The sequence below is a fragment of the Corvus kubaryi genome, unplaced genomic scaffold, assembly GCF_017639235.1.
Source record: "Corvus kubaryi isolate FWS band 111438036 unplaced genomic scaffold, C.kubaryi_AGA036_p1.0 37398, whole genome shotgun sequence".
NCBI lineage: Eukaryota > Metazoa > Chordata > Aves > Passeriformes > Corvidae > Corvus > Corvus kubaryi.
This window is the reverse complement of record NW_024581137.1, coordinates 52641200-52664284: the sequence shown is the minus strand read 5'-3', so window position 1 is coordinate 52664284 and position 23085 is coordinate 52641200. Positions and strand designations below refer to the sequence as shown.

Below are 23085 nucleotides of genomic sequence, written 5' to 3'. Positions count from 1 at the left end.
TGCTCCATACTTCACAGTACTCCAAAATCTCATGTAAGTTCAAACGAGAAAAAGATGCCTGTAAGACAATGTAAGATTTTATTCAGATAGTACCAAGAACTAATCAGAGGTCATGTTTTATCATTATTTTATTGCCTTTAGAATTACTTTATAGTATTACTGTCTCAGTAACTGAGCAAGTAACAACCCTTAGAAGGCAGACATTAAGAAAGGCTAAAATACAGTCTTTTGAATAAGTACTCTGCAACCTCATTAGTGTCCTAAACCTAAATGTTAGCACTAAGAACTGTAAAATGGTTTTAAACAAAATGACAAAAGGTTTTCACTGATTGTGAATTTTTTCTTTAAAAAAGATCAGCTGACAAAACCTATGAGAACAATAAGAAATTTTAATTTTGTGACAGTGTACCCGAAAATACACACAAGCCATCTGTCCTCGGTTTAACAATTTAATGTATTATCTGTAATAACAAATTTCAGACTGTTTAACTACTGGGAAATGCTGTCACACAAACCTGTGACTGAAGAGAACTGGACCTTAACAACTTGTCATTAACAGGAGCACAAAGAAATTTTCATATAAACAGTGATTAATGAAATACGTTCTTTGCTAGTTCTGGTATCTTCATTGATTACTCTATCATCTGGAAAAAGCTTTATATCGCTTGAAGACACTAATGACCATTAGCACCTCTCATGTCAAATACAGTGGTTTAAGAACCATAAAGCACTGAAGAGCACAATGCAATAAGATGGGAACATAAAAACAATTAATGGCTTTCAACTGAACTACTGATTAGAAGTACTAAATAGAACACCTTTCCAGGAGTACTGGAAATTACCCTCTAGCTTTTTAATTTTATATGACTCATTCCACAGATTTGGAAATTACTTCCATTTAAAATAAACAAGTCAATCAGAGATCAGTTATTCTTCTTCCTCAAACCTTAATACAGTGACTCAGCATACATAATCAAGGTAGAAAGCAGAAGCCCCTTTAAGTGTGGAAATTTCAGGCTCTTTACAAGTCACCACTTTGTTTCTCATTCCCACCAGCTGCCTCTCTTTTTCACCTCCATTAAAATTTACATTAAATAAATCACGTTGATATCAAGACATGTAAGAATTCAGATAAAAAAAAATTCAAGTTTTGGAGGGGTGTTTTTTGTAACAGAGATGAATAGGTTAAAAACCGGCAAGAATCGAGTTAGCTAAGTAAGATACCATTTTTTATTTGAAACCTGAAATAGAGGAAAACATGCAAACTTTATGACACAAAAATTCTTCCTCATATAGCCTGAACTGTTCCCAAACCCTGTTTATTCAGAAGCTCCACAGAAGGGTTTGGGTGCCTTAGAGCTGTTTTCTCCTCATCACTATATAAGCTAGTGGAATAACTGCATGCATATAATTTCCCTCACAGACTCTGCTGCTTTTTTCACACTTTCATGAGGAAAGAAGGGGGATTTTCTTTTCAGCTCCTCGTTTTCTGCAAGATTTAGGATAAAGTAAATGTTTTGAGTGAGGCTAAGCTTTTCCACAGCTAACAACCAGCTACTCCCTTAATTTCCATCTAATATCCACCGTGGCAGAAGAGCATGCACGAGCCTGTTGTTTAGTTAGACTGTCAACAACAAGAAGGTCAATAACGTTTAATGTAATTTAAACTGTGGTTATTAGGCTTCCGCATCAGCAACTCCAGGACAAACAAGGCAAGAACAGAAATCATCAGCTTTGGTTTGAGGCTGCTTTTTGGCAGGCTCAGAAAACAGACTATTGTGCCAGTTCCATTTGATTCATGCTCGGAAGGTCTTAAGAAGTGTGTGTAGACATTTCTTTGTGTTGGCAGAGCACAAGCTGAGCCACAAATTGTTGGAGGCTTGAGAAAAAATAATCGAGGGAAACATTGCTACATCCTTGTTGTTTAATGATCTTCTCTAGGCATCTGTTACTGGTCATTGCAGAACATACCGGGATGAAGTCAACTTTCTGTCGAATCCAGCACAGCTCCTACACTCCTAAATCATATATAGGGATTCTGAAGTAGCTCAAGCATTCTACAGGTTATGACATAAGTACATTCATAAAGCCATTTAAAGTAAAAGGAGAATTTACTGCTCATACAATTACATTGTGCTTCCAAACGACACAAGGCTTGTCAAGGACATCCAAACTTCATTACACTTAATAAGGCTTAGTCATTTTATGGAATTTACTTCATGGCAATTCAGTTGGCCAAACAGTGGGTGTCCTTTTTCAGGCTCCATGGACTGGCCAGATTTCCATGGCCTGCAGCTGGAATTTAAACACAGCTCACAGGTAGGCACATCCACAGGGAGGTCAAAATTCAGATGACAGTAGTGAGCTGCCGTATGTTGAGACAAGTTCTCTGTTGGTACCACAGCCAAGTTCACACCGAAGTTTTTGTCAGCATAGTACTATCAAAGAAGGGATGTTAATGGAGACTGTTTAAAAAGACTTTCATGTAAATTCTCTTCTATTTTTGCAAATTTTCTGAACAATAAAAAGTTGGGCTAACCTTCTCATAACACATGTCTAAACTCTCTTAAATATTTTTGGAAGACTTAAGACGAAAATTTCCAGCCACTTCTGAGAACAGAAAAGTCATTAAGAAAAACATTTTGCTCCTCTTAAAAACAACCTCATTCACGGGACTTGCAATTTGTCATGAGTTTTAGGGTGGGGGATGCAACTTCTGCCCTTTCCCTGCAGATCCATCTAGATGTGACCCAACTTAAGAAAACTATCTTTTTAAATGTAAAACACTTCCAAAAGTTTATAAGTCAAAAATTACAGAACAACATACTCTCATTGATCATGAGTGATCCTCTCCAATTTCTAGCACTGACTGGACATCATGTACCTCCTGCAAAGATTCCTTCAGTCTGACAAGCATTAGAGGGAGGAAGTCTGTAATAAATTCTCTAAGCCTAAGCACAAAAAGCCACTGGAATGGAAAGCAGACATCCCTAAGGATCCTGATACTACTGTCACTCAATCATCTGGGGAATAGGAGTCTACAGTACACAGGCAGATGGACAAGTAAGGAGCAAAGAGACAGAAGGGATTCACTGTGTGAGTGAGTCTGTTGAGACTGGGAGGAGAAACCATGGATGGAGATGGAAGCTGAGGAGGGGCAGGGCTAACACTTGAAGCACCAATTAATCAAATCTGGGCACTCAAATTGGATAAAGGCCTAAGGGAAGTCAGGTTCTAAGACACAGGAAATGGTGAAGGGACAGATCTCAGAGAGAACGAGGCAAAAGGGATGAGAAATGATAAGGGGAGATGAAGAGTGGAAGTGGCTAAAAATACCAACTTGAGCAAAAAGTCAGAAGTCTGAGGCAACTGAAATTGGATGAAGATTACAAGGAGAAGTACGCTGTCCTCTGACACCTAATGCTGTATCACTATCATCCAGCCAGCTCAAATAGCAGCGCTCTTATGTAGCCACAAAGGCTTTAAACCTGCAGTTTGGGAGGTCTGCCTTTTCCTTTTTCTCCCTGACAAAAGGAAATTATATAGGCAGACAAATACAAGGCAACACAAGACACATGGAGACACAGATAAAGGAATGAGCAGACACGTGCACATGTACACATGTATGTGCACTAAAACACAAGGAGCATTAGAGATCAAACAGGGATTTCATGCATAAAGTAGACTTTTTAAAAGGAGTTACAGCATTAAAGAAACCTGTTACCTGTCAGACTGTGCTTAATTTATAGAGGAGGGAAAAAAAGTAGTATTGAAAAAGGCTGTGGATGGCTTGTGGGAGAGGAAGAGCACTTAGCTACATGGCAACTGAGCAATGGCCTGCAGAAGAGTTGTAGTTTCACTTCTTCCATGAAGTTCCTTGATGGTACTGGGCAGGGCACTAAGTAAAGTTTTTCTTAATTTTTTAGTTCTTAATTTTACTGTCAAAAGCTTGGAGTTTTCTCTCCCCTGTAAAAATTCAGCCTTAATTTCTACATAGATTGTGCACTCACAACTGCGACAGAGTGAAGGAAGAACTTCAGTATCAGTACAACCTTTTTAAGTGAGTCTGAGTATTTCTGAAACTCTTAAATTTGCCATCCAAATCAGCAGACATAAATAAATTCAACTTCTCTGAGGGAAAAGTGTAGCCTGAGATACATAACAAGGTCACATACATCTGTTATTTGAAAAAAATTTATAAACAAGTTATTCACATGTTCATTACAGTAAAAACATTTTAGAAAAACTCATGGAGAAATGAGGAATTCTTTCTCTTCAGCAGCGTCTGAATAGTCTACATACTTACACATTAAACAATAATGAAAAAATGGAATACTGAAGAGGTTTATACTAAGACAGCAATGTCCATCCTATGGACTGAACTAGGCACAAACTGTTCTGCATGCGACCATACAATTAGAGATACATAATCAGGCCTAGGCACAAAAGACATTAACTGCGTGCAAAGGACGCTAACTGTGTGCAAAGGATGTTAATTGTGTGCACACAACCAGCCTTCTGACATGTCCCTACTTTGTGTTTTGATTTTATTGTCTTAATAATGCACTCTTTTATGAAATATTTTGTAGATACATTACCCTGATTTAACAGGAAGTTAGTGTCAGCCAGTCATGATATAAACTCAGTGATACATATAATTTACAAGGTAGTAGAAGGGATGGGGTAACAAGAAACTCTGCATTATGTAGAGACATAAAAAAATGCAAGAATTTCCTGCCTTTAATACCTTCCTCATTAGTGAGCACTTCCTTAGTATTCCTTCCCCACTGACTGCAATCAGTACGTTATTGTTCATAATTCCTATTTCCTTGGCTGTTCCTAAATTGCACTCTCCCAATGGCACAAAGTCATTGTAAACAAAATCCTACATTTTTAGTTCACTAATTTTTGTAAATTGAGCTCAAACAAAGCAATTAGGTGGCATACTTTGAAACTACCAGCTTGAACATTAATATAGTTTCTTTCCTAATAAAATCTTGACATGTTTTATCTGGCTGGGGCTTTTAGCTTTTTTTTCAATTTGACTAAATTAGTCACTTACGTGTCTTTGTCCCATTCTTCCTCCCAATACATAGTATTCCCAAATATTACGTAATTCTTTAACTCACCAGCCACTGAAATAAATAAATAAGCCCCATGTCTTTCCATCCTGTTTCATCACTGATATTCCTCAGGCAAGCATTGTCAAGCACAACATCTTGACCTAGAATCTAAACCCCTAAAATTACTGGTCAAACGTTTAAGCAGGTTATTCAACTGTTGTTCTGGGCTTCAGGGAGGTGAGGTTAAGAAGGGGCTGCTTGTTTCAGTTTTGCAGAATGCTGCCTCAGTAGCTTGTGAAGAAAAAAGCTGCCAAATTTTGTAATGAATTCCACAGAACATTGAGTCTGATGCTTAGCAGAAGCCATAACTGTTAAGTAAATGATATCCTTTTGATGAATACCCTTATTTGAAAACAACATTGCTTCTTCTAACCCTCTAGCAGTGTCCCAAAACAGATGTGCACAACTGCAAATTCTGTTTGCTTTCAGGTTTACGAAGTGTGATGACATTTTTACAATCCTGCATGAGCCCTTTTACCCAGGAGTAAAATAAAGCACAATAATTCTTCACCATCTGTTTGTTAATTTTGCATTCATTTAACTTTGCATTTTAAACTAATAATCATTTTCTTATAATATAGTTTGCTCCATTGGTAGAAATTACAGCTGTTCAATTAAAAAAAGAATGGTTTATAACACAGTTTTCCTCTAAATAATTCCATTGCTCTTAATTATAGAGATGTTAGTGCCATCAAATGGAAAAGAACTGCCAGAGATTAGTGTTATGCTTTATATGTCACAGATTCCCTTAGTAAATGTACATATTTTCTTCTGCTCCAGCACCAATTCCTACTTGGTCTCTCTTTTTCTCCACTAAAAGATTATGTGTGTTTTTTAACACTGTTCTGTGTAAAGGTACAAACAATTAAATGAAGCTTCTGTTTCATTTGTAGCACAAAGTCAAACCAAGCACAGTCCTACTTCTTCATAATGCTTTTCCTTAATCTCTAATGACAGGACAAGGAGGTTTTGATACTTACATTTCAGCTGGTTACAGCTAAACTAGGGCTGCAATAATGTCCTAAAAGCTTTTTCTCACCATGTTTACAGTCAAATGGGGAAATCCCATTCCTTTATCAAAAGTAAAACCACATTGAAATAACATGAATAATACATCAGAGCTAGTGAAGGGGAAACAATTTGGGTCAACAAAAGATGTGCTGCCTGGGGAGAGAGCAGGAGCCAGTCTGAGATTCTAAGAGTTCTATTGTGGACTCCGTGTTATGCTCTGGACATGGCACATTTTGCACACAGACCAGGCTGTAAGTCCACAGCAAGGTCACAAGCCCTCAACACAGACTGTCCTCACGCTAACACAGTGGAGAGTCCACTTCACTGTGGTTCCTGGGCTTAATCATCATCATCATCTACAAATAAACTCCTCAAGAGACACAGGCTGCTCAGCTAATTCATGTGAGCAGTCCAGTAGTATTAAGAGAGCTGTTCAGATGGTCAAAACAATCAAGATGATTGCACTGTTTTCTAAAACCAATTTTGTCTGATGGCACAGAAATCCCAGCATCAGATGACATCCTAATGCTGTGACAGTGTTAAGATAACAATTCTGTCACAGTACTAGGATGAGTATTTTACTTAAAACACCCATAAAGCAAGAGATAGTTTACCACAAAATTGATTTATTTCAATTAAAGGAGCTCAGAAAAGGCTGAAAAACACTCAACTGGTGCATAGGACTGTAACAGAGCACTCGGCTACAGAAATGAACTTCCAGAAGCACCACAAACAACAAGCTCACATAAAATTAGGAGTAAAAGTACAACCACATGTTAAGTGAGATGCTCAGCTTCCAGCCCTACCAGGACCCTGAGTATCCTGACCTTTCAGTTTCTCAGACGAGTGAGCATTGCTGCCAGGGCCGACCTTTACTGGGGGATTTATCCATCACAGTATTTTATGTCTGACAGGAAGCAAACATTCTGGAGGTGCCCAAGGCACATTCTGATGTGATGGATGCGTAATGGTAACAGTCTTCCCAATGATTTGCCATCTATTTCAAGTTACTCTCATTAAAAAAATTCACCTGGTATGACATTTGAAAAAACTGAAACTCCTACTTATTGAATGTATCAAATCCATATACATTTTGGAAAATGAGCGTTTCCCTCACAAAGCTCGAACTTTCTTGTGTCACTTCTCTAGAAGTTCTCTATTTGCTTTTAAAGGTTTATGCTTTTCCAACACATCTCCCACACAAACAACCCCTAATATTCTGTAACAATCTGCAGTAATTGAAAGGAAAAAACCCCTCAGTGTTTGCTTGGATATTTGGTGGGATTGGGTATTTAGATTCAGACTATCTACTCTGCAGATTCTGTCATTATTCCCAGTTCTTGCTAGGCAATTTCACAGTGAAGCAGAGTGGGCAAAATTTTTTGAACAAAAAGGAAATATTATAGTATAAATTGAAAACTGGAAAGGTTAGATGTGGAAGTACTTGCAGTTTTATAAAAAAAAAGTGTCTAGACTGCAGATTGAATACATGTATCAGAAGTGAGACCATGACACTGCAATGTAGTGTATCAAGTTGTTTCATCCATGTTAGATCCTTCAGGAAATAAATATTTATTTATTTCATAACAGCTACTTTCCCTCCCTGATGTACTGAAGAGGAAAATTACATCTTTGAGGAAAACAATTAGTATCACTGAAAATACACTGGTTAAAAAAGCTAAGGGGAAGTGCTGCTTTAAGAACGTGCCACTTCATCAGTTCTTCAATTAATATTATTCAATAGGATTCTTATAATTAATCATGACTATGATTCATGGAACACCCACACATTCATTACTGGCAGCAGACCTACTATTGTCTGCCTACTTTTTATTCCCAGGTCAGATCTGCAGAATGGGGAGGACAACAATATACATGAAACTAAACAATATTAATTCTTTCACATAAGTAAGTGACTGTCAACAGTGGCCTATTAGGAAAAATAGCTTTAATGAAAGTAGTGTCAGTATTTCCCACTGAGGTGATGCACTTGCACAGGAAGGGCAGTTGCTCCACATTTGTGAAGATTCCTAAGATGTCTCTCTCATGCCTGATTTGCTCCATGTTATTAAAAAAACACTCAACGACACCTGCATTAATGGCACTACTTCATACTGATGTCTGCAATATTTATGCTCAATCTGCAACTCTGGGACAGAACTTACACTAATGGAAGTCAATAACAAAATCTTCAGGGAGTTCAAAAGTATTTTTTGCTAATGGTTTGATTTTGCGAGCTGCTGAGTACACCAATGTCAGAAGTAGTTTTTAGGCTACTGCTTAAAAGCAAACTGATGCCAACAGACTAATATGAGCACTCTCGAGTTTTAAAGTATGTCTGTAAGATTTTTTTGAGGATGGGCAAGAACCCCAAATGAAAACTCATATAAATGTTAATTTATATTAAACAGGAAAAAACCTCAGACTCTTCTGACCAGAATAATCAGAACTCCTTTATAATTCTAATTTCATTAAAGAGTCTGGACTTTAAAGCTCTCATTCAAAAAAAAAAGCATGTGACCTACATCCACGATAAATTTAAAAGACATGCTTAAATAAAATACAATGTAAAAGGGAAACTGCTGTGAAACCTAGATTAGAGTCAGTTGTGTAACACTAAGCAAACAATGCTACAGCTGAGCAAATACACCTACTAGTCCCATAGAGGTATTTTTTCCTTTTATTCCTGTGCCATGTATTAAGGAGAAAGCTGCTGAAGAGGCCTTTTTATTTCTATAATGCTCAAAGCATAATGAGGACCTGTCCTTGACTGAAACTAACCAATATTAACTCCAAAAGACCAATTAGTCTTTTTTCATAAATATAACCATCACACAAAAAGCAAAATTAGACCCTCGAGCACCAACAATAAAAACCCCCAGATTAGCTACAAAAAAGACTGAATATAAAATATTTAAATCAGAAGCAACCATGAGTGAGGTGGTAATAAGGTTAGAAAAGGAAGGTTGCATTCAAACACCTACAAAGGTGAGGAGATTGGTAGTACTGCCACATTTCCTTGTGTAAATTTTTATAAACTTACTGCTGGCATGCTGATTAAGAGATGGGTATGGTTTCCTGACTTTTTAAATATATACAGAGTTCCAGTTTTCTTATTTGCTGAAAATATTAATGGGATAATAATTAAAATAAACTTCTTAATATTTTCATACATTTTAAAATAGGATTTTATTTCCTTGTTCCGCATTCAGAGTTTGGCGGCATTACACTGTCATTTTCTCTCTTTTGCAGACACTGAAGGACTGTGCCAATGTTGCTGAGCACAGAAAGACAGGAGAAAAGGAGAGCCCAAGTACCTGCATTCTCATTTTCTACAGCAAAGCCCCAAAATGGGTCAGTCCTACCAGCAAAATGACACATTACCAAGGAAGAAGGAATATTCGTGATTGGAGAGACACTATGATTTTCCTTTAGTGGGTTTTCTTTGCTTTTCAGAGATCAGGTTCTTCCTGTTTTTAACACATAACCCCCCCAGATATTAAAGCCTTGAAACGAAATGTTAGTAAACTACTATGTCATTGCCTTAATGCTCAGAGTAAATTTTATGAAATACACCGGGGAATTGGGGGGAGAAAAAAAAAGTAGAGAATTTCTCTGGATGTATTATGAAAAAAAGTGTTTTCTACTCAAGTCATGAAAAAGGAAGAAAAGGTCTTTGTGAAACACACTTCAGCAGTTTGGAACACACACTGAACAATTTCACTTCAGAGCTTTCAGTAGATTATTTCAGTGAATGTTACCAAATAAAAGAAACCTGCACTGGAAATTCCTCCAGGAACACAGGCCCTTTCATGTTTCTCAGTTAGGCTCTTTGGCTTTCATTCCTGGGCTGTTGCTGCTTCTCGGTCTCTTTCTGTGCCCCCAGCCCATTTTGTCTGGTTCCTACACCTCAAGCCTGCCCTCAGCATCTACAGTGCCTATCACCTATTCAGCATCAAAACCCTATCAAAAATGCCTTTGTAGCCACAACCTCTCTCCCGATTCTGGTACCCACCTATTCGACATCTGGAGTTCAAGAAAGGTGCATTTTTCAAAGCATTCAGCTTGAAAAAACCCACACTGAAAACTCTAAGGCTGACTCTGGCTCTCCTACTTGAGCGCCATGGGAGCGCTCTCAGGGTGAGCTCCCTGGAACCTCCTCCTGGCCCCACAGCAGAAACCCAGCAGCACCACTGCTCTGGGAGAGAAAAGCAATGGGTGAGGCTGAAAAATCAAACACTTTCCCCTTCAGATGAGGACACATGAACCATCTTAAGGAAAGGCACTTTGCGTTGCCTAAGTAATGCAAGTATTTTCCTCTCTTGTTTGCTGCCGTATTCCAGAAATGTGGTTGTAATGGGAAAGATCATTTAGGCAGATTCACTTGCCAGAAATTACACCATGCTTCTGTTCAGATATGCAAAATTGTAGGGAACACAAAGCAATGAAAGTAAGAGAAATTGTATTTGTGTGCTGGAAAAAAGTGACAGTTTAGGAGAAGTTCTGTCTCACTCTGAAAAACAGTTTATTACTTAAGCCTAGAATGTATGTATGAGAAACCAGGCACTGTTCATTGTCCCTGGCAAGGGTAAGCTCTAGAACTTGGTTCTTATGGCCCAAATAAGGAACAAGATACAGTTTTAGTCTCATCAGTGAGTTTCAATGTGCACTGACAGTACCACTTGATCTGCAGACAAATTTCACAGTATTTTTTTTTTAATATACTTGGAAACACATAGGTAAGGATACAAACATAGATGTCATTTCACAGAAGGCTCATGACGAAGCACATCAAAGGAAAAATCTCAAAAAAAATTGTTTAAAAATGTGCATCTTTTGTTCTGCTTCATCTGAGAAGAAAAATTCTCCTCTGAACTGCGATGCACAAACTAAAGCCTGCCTTCCTCTTGTAAATACAATCACTGTGATGAAGACAATATAAAAAATTTAAAACAGCTAAATAAATTTCACACGATCACATGCTCCTTCTTCCAGTCAACAGGTCAGAATCACACTGATAACAGGTTATCAAACAAGGAACTACTACAGAAACTGCAAAGTGACATTTAAGTATCTGCACTTGGTAAGAATCAAACTCCATAAACAAGTACTACCCAGAAAAAGCTCTAAATCAAACACTTTGCTGATATTTGGTATATTGATACTCGACTGTCCATTAGCACATAAACAGATCAGTGTTTTGTGTCTCTAAAGAAAGGAACACCTTTTGTTTCCTGCGATGCTAATTATAAAAAGTGCTAAATTGGGCATGTGTCATATAGTCTTGAAATAAGTATTTCTTCATATTCCTAATGAACTTTTCCACTTGTAAAAATTCCAAAGACCTTAACAGGCTGAAGCATAGTACTGGCTTTACTGGAATGTTAACAATAAAAATGTTTAGTTATGGGAAAATAACTGAAAAATTCTGTATTTATTTTAAATTAAATTTTGGCTAGGGAAAAAGCCTAATATTCCTCTGATTATTTTTAGAAACAAGTTTTTAATTAAATATTTTCAGCTTAATACTGCAGCTTTGTATGCCTTTATTTTTCCACTGGCTGGCTGACTTGGAAAGTCCCTTAATGATAACAGAGTATCTCGCACCACGTAGTACAAATCTGAAATACCAATCCATCTAACAAATGGTGGGGAAAGAAGAAACAGACCAGCTCTTCACTCAATAAACCTCAATTACATTGCAACAATCAACACTTACAAACAACCTCTCCCTCAGCCATGTACCCAGACTTAGCCAAGTATCAAAGTATTCAGAGGTGAACAACAATTACGTCAGAAAGACTATGAAAATAAATGAAGGGGTTTTTCTCAGTAAGTGGAAAATTCAAAATTAAGATAATTTCCAGACCCCTTCAATCATCAGAACTGCTTAGCCTTTACTTTAGCCACATTTTTCCCACACGTTACTGCCTCTCACTTTATGACCAGAACTATTCAGACAGACCAGTCTAGTTTATAGTAATCCTTACAAACTTTTAAATACACCACTGAAGATTCACATACAAGTGTAGAGTTTAATTACATCCCAACGTATCCACAATTTAGGTGCCAAAATAATTACAAAAATGTACTAGAAGAAGAGAATCACAAAGTTCTTAGTTTGCATTTACTCAGTTTTTAACTATTACTTCATTGTCTTAAATACCAGCAGGGATTTAGAAAAATATTTCTTTTTTTTTTTCTAGAAAATGTGGTCTATGGGGCAACTGGAAAAACAAAACTGTGTTTTGAAACCTGAGTCCTTAAGTCTGTAGCTTTAAAGGTGCTGTGTTTTGATAGGTAACAGAACTCTTTTATCTGTTAGAAGCATAACTTACATTTTTCTGTTCTGTGTTTCACTGCAGAAGAAAAAACAGAATTACAGAGTCAAAGAATGGTTTGGGTTAGAAGGGACATTAAAGGTCATCCAGTTCCAACCCCCTGCCATGGGCAGGGACACCTTCCACTAGACCAGGTCACCCAAAGCTCCATCCAACCCGACCTTGGACATTTCCAGGATGGGGCAGCCACAGCTTCTCTGGGCAAGCTGTTCCAAACCTCACCACCCTCACAGGAAAGAACTTCCACTGTAAATCCAGTCTAAACCTACTCTCCTGTTTGAAGCCATTCTCACTTGTCCCCCCACTACATGGAGCTCTGAGCAACCTGGTTGGAAGGTGTCCCTGCCCATGGCAGGCGAGCTGGAACTGGATGATTTTTGATGACCCTTCCAAGCCAAATCATTCTGTGATTCTGTGACCTCAAATAAGCAACGCTCTTGTTATGGCAAAGCTTCTTTCGGTTCAAATGAAAGAATACTTTAACCACTGTTCACGTGACAACGCTAGTAAGAAGTTGTAGATCTTACTAAGCAGGCAAATACCTGTTCTCAAACTGCTGGACCTGCAAAGAATCTGAACACACAAAGAGGTCCCATGGCAGCTCTGTAACCTGAACGGGTGTACCAAAGCTGTACTGACATCATTTATGGTGTACAAAGGTGTTCCAGAAGAATTACAGGTGTAAATCAGAGCCAACTACAGTAATTTTAAGATACTACAGCTGCTTTGCAGAATTTGGAAAATACTGTTATAAAACAACTGACATAGGCTTTCTGATGTCATTTACAAGCTCTAAAAACAAATATTCCCCAAGACAACAAGGATCTGGCTTTAAGTGACCAAAATCCAAACAATTATGGAACGGAGTAAATCATGGAAGATAATCCAGTGTTAAACTATCCCTAAAGTTTTACCCTCAGTCAGTAAGGTCCTTTAAAAACAATGGCTGTCATCATCAGCGGAGAAATGGCTACAGAACTCTAGAGAAACTCCAAAATAACAAGAGGGAAATAAATGGAAAACTGAAATAGCCCATGTCCCCCACTGCTGAACTGTTACAGTATGTCTAAAACATGCCAGGAACTGAATGAAACTGCCAAACTGACCTAAAGCACATGCAAGCGTCTTCTTGGTGAGACACGTCACTATTTCTCTAGTCTTTCTTTCTCTGGCACTTTCTGTGCTGGAGTCCTCTAAGAGACAGCCACCCATAAAAAAAGTAGAGATGTTATTTTGGAAGAAAACTTCCGGCAGTACTTCCTCCGTTGCAGGACAAAAGCAACTACAGGAAAAAAACTCGGTAAGATAAAATCAGAAGCCACTCCCAAGAGCAGCCAGGTAGTCCCTCCCAAGTTGTAGTGAAGGGAAATGAGGAGAAGGCAAGTGCCTGGTGTGTGCAAAAGCACCATAAAAAACTCAAGAGTTGGGAAAGGAACTTCTGAATACCAGAGCTGCTCATTTAGTTTCCATGTTACAAAGCCTGTCCTTGGAAAATGGGCAAATGCAGAGGACTCTGCCTAGAAATAATATAAATTATGATAGATTACATTCTCTTCATGCATTTTTCTCTGGATTTAAGAATTAGTAGTTCTTCCAATAATGAAAAAGGAAGAAGAGAGCTTTTAAAGCATCAAAGAACTGCAAATCCTGTACTATACCCAGAAAAACCCTACATCACTCCATGCTCTGTTCAGCTTGGCTGAGACATACACAAAGCCAACACCACCCCTATATTCAGGATTCTGTCATCTCAGCCATTTCTCACGCATTTTTTCTCCACAAAAAGTAAAACCAAATGAAAAATTGCTATGGTTAAATGGGCACAATCCTCCACAGTGTATGAAGTCAACAGTACGTTAGGATGTTGATGTTCACTTTTACATACAAGGAATAACAAAAGGAAGTATCATTTTAGACAAACTGGTTTTCAACTTGAAGCAGCACAAATAGAACACGCACACCCCACTAAAAACATGGACAATTTTCAAACAGATGAGAAGTGCACTGAAACTAAGGGATGAAGATACATTCAAAGCATGGACAGTTTTAAAAGATGTATAAATGCGTTCCCCATCTTTCCCCTCGACTTATTTCTTTCTGATCTAGCTTGGTAGGCATCACGCTGGAATCAAGTCTTGAGCAGAGAATTTCAAACAAGGCTTTTCATTACTATCATGTTTCTCCTATTCAGTCTTCAAGCAGATAGGAGCCTCCTTGGTTTCCACCAACACCGTGTTCTTCGACTTTAGTGTCCTTGAAAAACTCTCCCAGAGTTGGAAACTGCCTTCTACATCTTATCAGAAGAGAAAGCTGGCTGGGAAAGTTACCCTTGCATTCCTTTCTTGTGCCCAGTTTGTTCAAAAGTAGTTTAAACACATTATCTACTTCCTTAAATTCACTTTCTGAATTGAGCTATTTACATATTGGGGAGAAAAAAGCAGTCCACCTTATTTGGGACTCTGTAGCATACAGAATAGCTATGGCTAGACAATGTAAGGCAGACAATTGGCAAACTTTATTTTTCCTCAGCTGACTGTAGAAAAACAAACAGCAACCTACTCAATACATACAAAATAAACATCAAAATTATAAAGTATTAATTAAAAATACCTGAAAATATTTCAGGAACCACTATTTCAGAAACCAGTCTTGTTAAAAGCTGGACAAATGCAAGCCTTAAAAGCCTCTATGTTTTACATGAGTAAACTCTACTTGTCCACATCTATTATATTTTTTCCAGGGAAAAAACTGTAATTTCTGTTCAATCAAATTCTTTTGCTTAGTTTATCTTATTAAGTCTACAGTTCACATCATTTTTGCATCTTACACTAAGTATCTGTAGAAACACCAATAAAAGTCTATCTTCTTTAAGCTGACAGCATGACAGCTTCTTTACTATGGTGAATGTTATATACTGAGCAAAACACATACGAATGATAACAAAAGTGAGTTAAGTTTCAGATCAAATAAATCACTGGAACTTTTCTGTCCCCCATTTATATTTTGAAGAGTTGTCTTCTGTCAAACCTTGAAACAAAATTACTCCCAAATCCCATGAAATGCTATTAAAGTAGTGGGGGAAGGCACTGCCACGTCTGGGTGTTCAAGCTCTTTACCTTACACACTGTACCTTGGTAATTAGGTGAATTCTTAGGAGTCATCCTGAGAAAAGCCCTGGCACTAGGTTTGTCAGGAGCATCACCAGGTCTTCCTTATGACCTCCTGCACTTAGAAAGCAGTTCTGACAAAAACCCATGACTCTCCCTTGCTGAGATAAGCAAGACAAGCAATCAGTTGAACTGAGGCACCTACACCACAAACCTGACTGTATATTCCAGCTTTTCTTTGTCCTTTGTCACAAACCAACGCTATACACTGCATTTCGAACACCTCACAGATGCAGTTTTGTGCACTCATGAATAGTAAAGAACGGCAAACCCCAGACTTTGAAAGAAAGACAAAGAACTCACCTCTGTCTAGACACAAATACATGAAAAAAGCTGGTCAGGTGCCTTTGCCAGGCCTTCACAATGAGCAAATCAAAAGAAACGAAGAAGGAAGACGCTAAGCAGGGTATTTTGTGAGACATTCACAGATACTGAGACCTCTGTAGTGCTGCGTTTTAAATCTTCAGCAAACAAGGGCCCAAAATGGATAAACATACATATTTTGGAACAGGTCAGTGAAGTATGTCCACACAAGCTTTACTAATGCAATCACAAGTTCAGTGAAGCCAAATGGACATCTCAACTGGTAAACAGAGTAATAAGAAACACTCTCATATCCAGTTAAAGCAGATTTGCAAACAATAGGCAGCCTAACTAATGAGAAACAAGAATGTAGCCTACAAATTAGAGAGTCCCTCAAGGTAAGAACAGGCCTGAAATGCTCTCCAAAAATTAAAATACCTAAACCAATGGACTATAATATCAAAAGTTGGTTACACTTCAAATATGCATTTTTACATGAACAGAAGGAAAAGAAAATGTACTTTCCCAGCTAAGGATGTCAGTGCTGCAGACCACATCACAAACCAGTTCCTCATGCCAAAAAGACTTCCAAGAAGACAGAAATCCCCTACTAAGCAAACAACAACAAACCCAAAGCAAATTTGGTGGCAAGCAGAGGAAACAGCATACAGCTTGGTTTTATTTAAATTGTTTTTCGGTGTGCCCTGAGCACATACTTGCATTTGCATGGCCAACAGATTTCAGAACATCTGAACAGAACTTTTCTTTTAAAATGTAGGAACATCCCATTAGAAAGCAGCCCAAATGAAAAGAAGCACAAGATGCCGCAAACTCAAATACATACATTCAATTAATTAATTTACCTTTTATTCTAAACTCTTTAAAAGTAACTTGCACAAAGATGAGCTTTTCCACTATCACACAGGACAAGCAGGACTTGATACTTTTTTCTGCCTTCCTAATCTTAGTAACAAGTTAAAAAGTAGTGGAAAAATTATTACCAAGCACTACAGCTTGGACACAAGCAAACACAGGATTACCTGGGCTCCAAACCAGTTCCACACAAACTCCTTGAGCAATCACTACACTTCTCTGTAGTCAGGAACAGACAACTACAGAAGACTTTGGTCCTTATTTTAAAAAAAAAAAAAAGCAGCAAACAAATCCCTGGTGTGATAGTGGGATAAAGAAGTCCAATTCCATCTAGCTATTCTTCTAGAATCACAGTTGTGCCTTTACTCAGCTCTCCCTGGGGATATCACAAGAAGGATAAAAGAGAATAACTGAATCAGCATCATTCTTCACTGGCTGACTGCTGGACTACACAAAGAAAGTTTCTCAACGGCTTCAGCAAAGACTGAATAGAAAATACACAGAATGGCACTCGATTCAAACTTCTTTCCTCTGCACTGCCATGAAACATGTGCAACAGGGGGATCTAAACATTACTTGCAGAATTTGAAAAGATCAGTAGGGAAGACTGAGTGCAGCACAAGAAAAGATGGGGCCGAAACAGAAACCGCAACACCAGAGATGTTCATTCTTCAAAAAATTTGTAGTTAAATAATTCCATTGTAAACATCTATGCAAAACTTAAAAAGGTACTGATGACATAAAGGTGAGGCACCATCACCCTGAGCACAGGGGAGGAGCAAGGTACTGCACAGAAAGAAATGAAACTGAAATAACGAAAACAGGATATTGAAATTCAATACAGCGAAACACAAACTTGAACAGCTCAACCAGGATTTCTGTTAGAAAAAATGACTATAGACAGGAATGAGCTGATCACAAAATGACTACAAGCCAAAAACAAGGGGGCAAAAACTTTCCAGCACTGAGATTAACAAAAAAAAAGTATTCAATTTTGAATATTCTTTCAATTCTTACTGTTGTTTTTTTATACATACACACACACAAATGTTTTAGCATTTTCAAGCTCACCTAGAACTTAATAATGTCAGTTTCATTCATTTTGAATAGTCTTATTTTGAATGCAGAAACACAGAAATTAATTAAATTATTCAAAACAAAGCCATTTACTTAAAATGAATAGAAGAAGGTGCAAGGAAAGCTGCGTTCTATGGCTTGTATTGAAAGAGTGATGCAATGCATCTTTTTAGTCCAGACAACGGAGAAGAACATCTACTGGTATCTTCTGCCGAATGTTTTTATTCTATTATAATGCATGAAAAACAAGAAGACTTGAGTGAAAAAAGGCCTAAGCATGACCATGGGAAAACCATCAAAAATTACAAATATTTGTTGATAGGATGGCTGACTTCATAGAAAAAATAATCAAATTATTAAAAAAACCCTACTGGTCATTATTAAACATGACCAAAAAGTACAGCTACATGTGGCAAAACCAATGTGAAATACATCTCCGATATTTCAAAACGGTACCAGAATATGACGCCGGAACAAGTTCATCCTTTTCAAAGGCACTTACTTTTCCAAAGACATTACCATTTCAATTTATAAGATTAAATATTTATCTGTGTATTTCTATGACTGTTTAGAGTATCAAGGTAACTTCTGTGGCAAACACTAGTTTTCCTACACTAACCTGCTTTTTGAAACTGGCATGAAAGTAACTGAGAAATTTTTTACTACATGTGAGTAATATAATTTCAGAGTATAAACTGGTACAATAAATATTTCCTTTACCTATCAGAGTATTTGCTAATTGAACTCAATTTTTTTTTTGTCTCTAATTTGTTTTGGTCAGTCTGGTTCTTCCTACATTCTAGTTACCTCTAAACTAATTAATGATATATTCCGTGCGACTCCATAAAACTTTTTAATAAATTGCTACAGATGTTTTTAGCACAAGGATCTGCCCAAGGAAACCTTATTATAAATGGGAGCTCAGAGATCCATACATGGGTATTTTTAGTCACACTTGGTATCGCATTTGTCTTTTTTTCAACCCTACCCACCCTGTTTTCTTAGAGACTTGAGCATTCAAGTGGTTTTACTCACTTCTGTGCTCCCTGAGACAACAGCTTTGTCCACGTTCACCGATAGCTGCTCTTCAGTCTGGCAGACTCCCACAGACCACTCCGCACAGCGGTGATGAGCCCAGCAGTGACCTGGTGTGTTCAGAGAGAGAAAGAGCCAGGGTTGGACAGCTCTGTCAACAGCACTTCCTCCAAGCATGGAACTCAGTTCTAGCTGTAAATACTTCCCAGAAAAAACAGAGAAGTCTCCTCCTCCTTGTTTTTCTTGTTGCAACATTGAGAACCCGTATTATCATACACTGAATATACTGCAGTTACTATCAGACACTAAAAACAATGCAATTTTCTTTTACACACAACACACTTGTTTATCTGTTTATAATTTTCAAGTGCCTGATCATGTAATCATAGCACTGGGGTGGAACAGGATTCCCTGACTTTGATTCTACATTCAATGCTTGTGTGACACACACAGAATTCCATTTTACCTTATATTTCAGTCTAGATAACACTTCTCTATGTTTGTACTCTTAATTTATGATTCCCAAGGACTGGATGCAGATCTGTATGTTCATGGAGAATATACTCATATGATGCTTTAGAAGTCTACACGAAGCGTTTAAAAGCTCAAAATACAGCATGAACAGAAACTCATATTCACGACTGAGAAAATGGTGTTAATACAACAAACACACTACAGAGACACACCTACCTAACAAAAAAAAAAAATCAGAGATCTGAGAATTCAACAGGTAACTCTTACAAGAAGTTTCTAATTCAGCTCTCGGAAAAACAATGCAAATGGTGCATATTTCCAAAGGAATTCTCTGACTGCTTTATACAGGAACCAGAAATGATGGTTTACACTAGCTGTTGAAATTATGTATTGGCTATCTTAATAATTCAAGCTACAAAAAAAATCCCCGAAATCTCTGTACAGGATTGGGAAGTCATTTACAAATAACAGCAACTTCAAAAATGTAGATTGATCAACCCACCCACCCATCTACACTCACTATAGTATAACTACTTAAACAAAACCATTGGATTGTATTTTTTTCTTTTAATTAGACCTTGAAATAAGTTTCCACACTCAGGAAGGAGTGACGTTTATATTATTACATAAATATATTTCCATATTTTGGAGCAAAATATGTGAATGGACCACTGGCATCAAAGCATTTAGACACAGATGCCTTCTGAAAAAGTAATTCATTAACTTAATTAATAGAAAAGTTCCATTGAAATGAAAGAGCAGATGACAAACCAGAGTGTTTTCTGACAGGAAACTTGCAGATTCTGGAAACATGCACATGCATTACCCCTCTACTGCTCTAATGATGCTGCTCTTTTAAATCTTCTATTCCGTTGCTTCCAATAACCCTGTGTTTGCAGCAGGAGATCAGGTAACGTCATAGGATTAAGATTTTTGAGAATTATATTAAGCTGTGCCTCATTTCTTTTCCCTTTTCTCCCCAAAATAGAATCATGGTACTGAAGGTATTACTACCTGAACACCAATTCAACAGCAGATTACAAACATTTCCCCACACAAAGCTAAAGAGTCTCTTTTCTGGAGAGAGGACTACAAAAACACAAGGGCAAAAGCTACCAAAGCATCATCAAAGACTTGACAACCTCCACAGCACAAAAAACCAACAGCTGCAAAAACTTCATTCACATGAAGCAGCTACTGTACTGGGAAAAAAAAGGAGGACAACAATGGATCTTACCTGTTGGCTCAAATAAGGCTTGAACATCAACATCATCTGGTAAGCCAACTAAACTGAGTTCATCCCAGAATTTGACAACCTGATCGTCAGAAGCAGTTTGGGTGCTTACACTTGTACATGATGCTATACTCAATCGCGATCTGTATCAGGAAGCAGAAAAACAAACTTAGAAATGACCACATTCTTTGTTCAATTAGCCAGATACTCACAAGTGATCCAAAACTCAGGGAAAGTGGATGAAAATTTTTCCTAATATAGTAAAATATAAATCAACATTAATCATAGTCTTTCTCCCTTACATTTTAGCCCAAGATTTTTTTCCAATAACTGTTTCCAGTTAAAGCTGTTATTCAGCAAACAAGCCTGCTCTCTTCCAGTTCTTCAGGACACACACACTTCTTTAAGTTTGATATTAGAACTTGCCCAAGCTTTGGAACGGAGAATTAGGTAACAGCATTCAGAGGTGAGATGCCTATAGAAAATACTACAGCTATGGGAGAAAGGTAAAGAAAAGACCAGGACTTCAAAATCTGTTTGGAAATAAACATTTTTATACAATGCCATCAGATGTTTAAACAAAAAAAGATGGGGATGAGCTGGAGAAAAGGGGTGGTGGGAAATTAAAAAATGCAGTGGTATAGAGACTACTATATTGTACTAGTTTATAACCTTATTTATAACCAAATTCTAATCTCAAAAGAAAACAATTCATACAGCTCAGATTACTCCATTAAAAAAAACCAGAAGCAACGACTCCGCCTTTATTTCCTGCAGGCTAAAGAATATCTTGGACATCTAAGGGTGTGCTTTTAACCTTACTGATAACAGAGACCTGATCACTGATGCTCAACAATTGGTAGGAAAGGTGGTGCTGCATTTTCCATTAAGGTTCTTTGAACTTGATTACTCTCTGCTATTAATAACTCAATTGTACGCATTTGTCAATAGATACAGTAAGCACTGGAATTTTAACCTGTGGTAACTCTGCTTTCCTGAAAACCATCCATGCTTTATTTCAGCAATTACATTACAAATACATTTAAAAAGCCCTTAGTTTATGGGGAAAAGAGTAACACCTCTCTTGCACCACCCAAGAAATCTTAAAAGTTGTCCATTATTAGATAGTATCTTCATGACCTGCATCATTTTTTAAAAAATCTACCCCAAAACTTATTAATTCTGACACTATCATCATTTAGAACCTCCTTAACAAAGCACTGTGTTCTGTCTGACAAAACTGGTTACTGAACACCATTCATGTCCACCGGAATTACAGAATGGTTTGGGTTGGAAAGGATCTAGTTTTAACCTTCCTGCCACAGACAGGGACACCTTCCACTATCCCAGGTTGCTCCAAGCCCCATCCACCCCGCCCTTGAACATTTCCAGGGACGGAGCATCCACAACTACTCTGGGCAACCTGTGTTTCACCCCCATCACAGTGGAACCTCAACACCAAACTGCTACTCACAACACCAAAGCTTAAAGGATCTTAAACAAAAACTAAATCCCAATTGACAAGGCATTTTTCAGTATAAAAAACTTTCTCACAAGATCAAACCAATTCTCAATTTACTTTGTAATCTCACCCTGCAGAGAAACACATTCCATAGACTTCTTTAAAAATGTCTTTCATATACCCATAGAATACAGCCTGAGGTGAGGGCGTTACTTCTATTAGCTTTAAGAAAAGCCACTTTTCTGTATCGGCATTACACAATGTGCACTTTTCCACCACCGACATGACGACAAAAATGTACACTGTGCACCCGAGCAACCTCAGCGAGCGTGGAGCACTCCGAGCAGCTTCTCCAGCATCAGCACAGCCACGGACCCGCCTGACACAGGGAGTCCGGCAGAGCCGGCCTCCGCCTCCCTCAGTGCACCCCTCCCCAGCCGGGCCCCTGCCCGGAGCCAGTCCCCCAATGCCCGGCCCTCGCCCCGCACCGCCCGCGGCTCCGCGTCATCACCCCGCCCTCTACCCTGCATCACCGCCCCGAATCCCCACCGCTCTGCACCTCCTGCAGGCCCCGATCACAGCCCCGCATCATCACCCCACCCTAAACCCCAGATCACCACCGCCCCGCACCACCCGCGGGCCCGGATCGCCGCCCCACCCTCAACCTCGCATGGCCACCCCGCCCGCGGCTCCGCATCACTTCCCCGCATCGCTGTATCGGATCACCATCCCGCATCACCGCCTTGCCCTCTGCCCCACACCGCCCTCGACCACGCATCACCGCTCCGCATCACTGCCCTGCTCTCAACCCTACACCGCCCACAGTTCCGCACCATCCCGCACCACCCGCGGCTCCGCACCGCCCTCAACCCCGCACAGCCCGTGACTCCACATCACCACACCGCCCTCAACCCTGCACCACCCCCAGCTCCTCACCACCCTCAACCCCGCACCACCCACAGCCCCTCATTGCCCTCAACCCCGC

The 23085-nt window shown here is 38.6% G+C and overlaps 1 protein-coding gene across 9 annotated transcripts in view; it reads right to left on the bottom strand.

Annotated features, from left to right (window-relative positions):
- KMT2C (lysine methyltransferase 2C) overlaps positions 1-23085 on the bottom strand; it is a 193429-nt gene that overhangs the window by 93028 nt on the left and 77316 nt on the right. For all 9 annotated transcript variants that reach the window (XM_042044205.1, XM_042044206.1, XM_042044207.1 and 6 more), the window contains 2 exons: positions 20642-20781; positions 18931-19040 (listed from right to left, as the gene is read on the bottom strand). In XM_042044205.1, coding sequence (XP_041900139.1) covers positions 18931-19040; positions 20642-20781 — 250 coding nt within the window. The remainder of the gene's footprint in view (positions 1-18930; positions 19041-20641; positions 20782-23085) is intronic.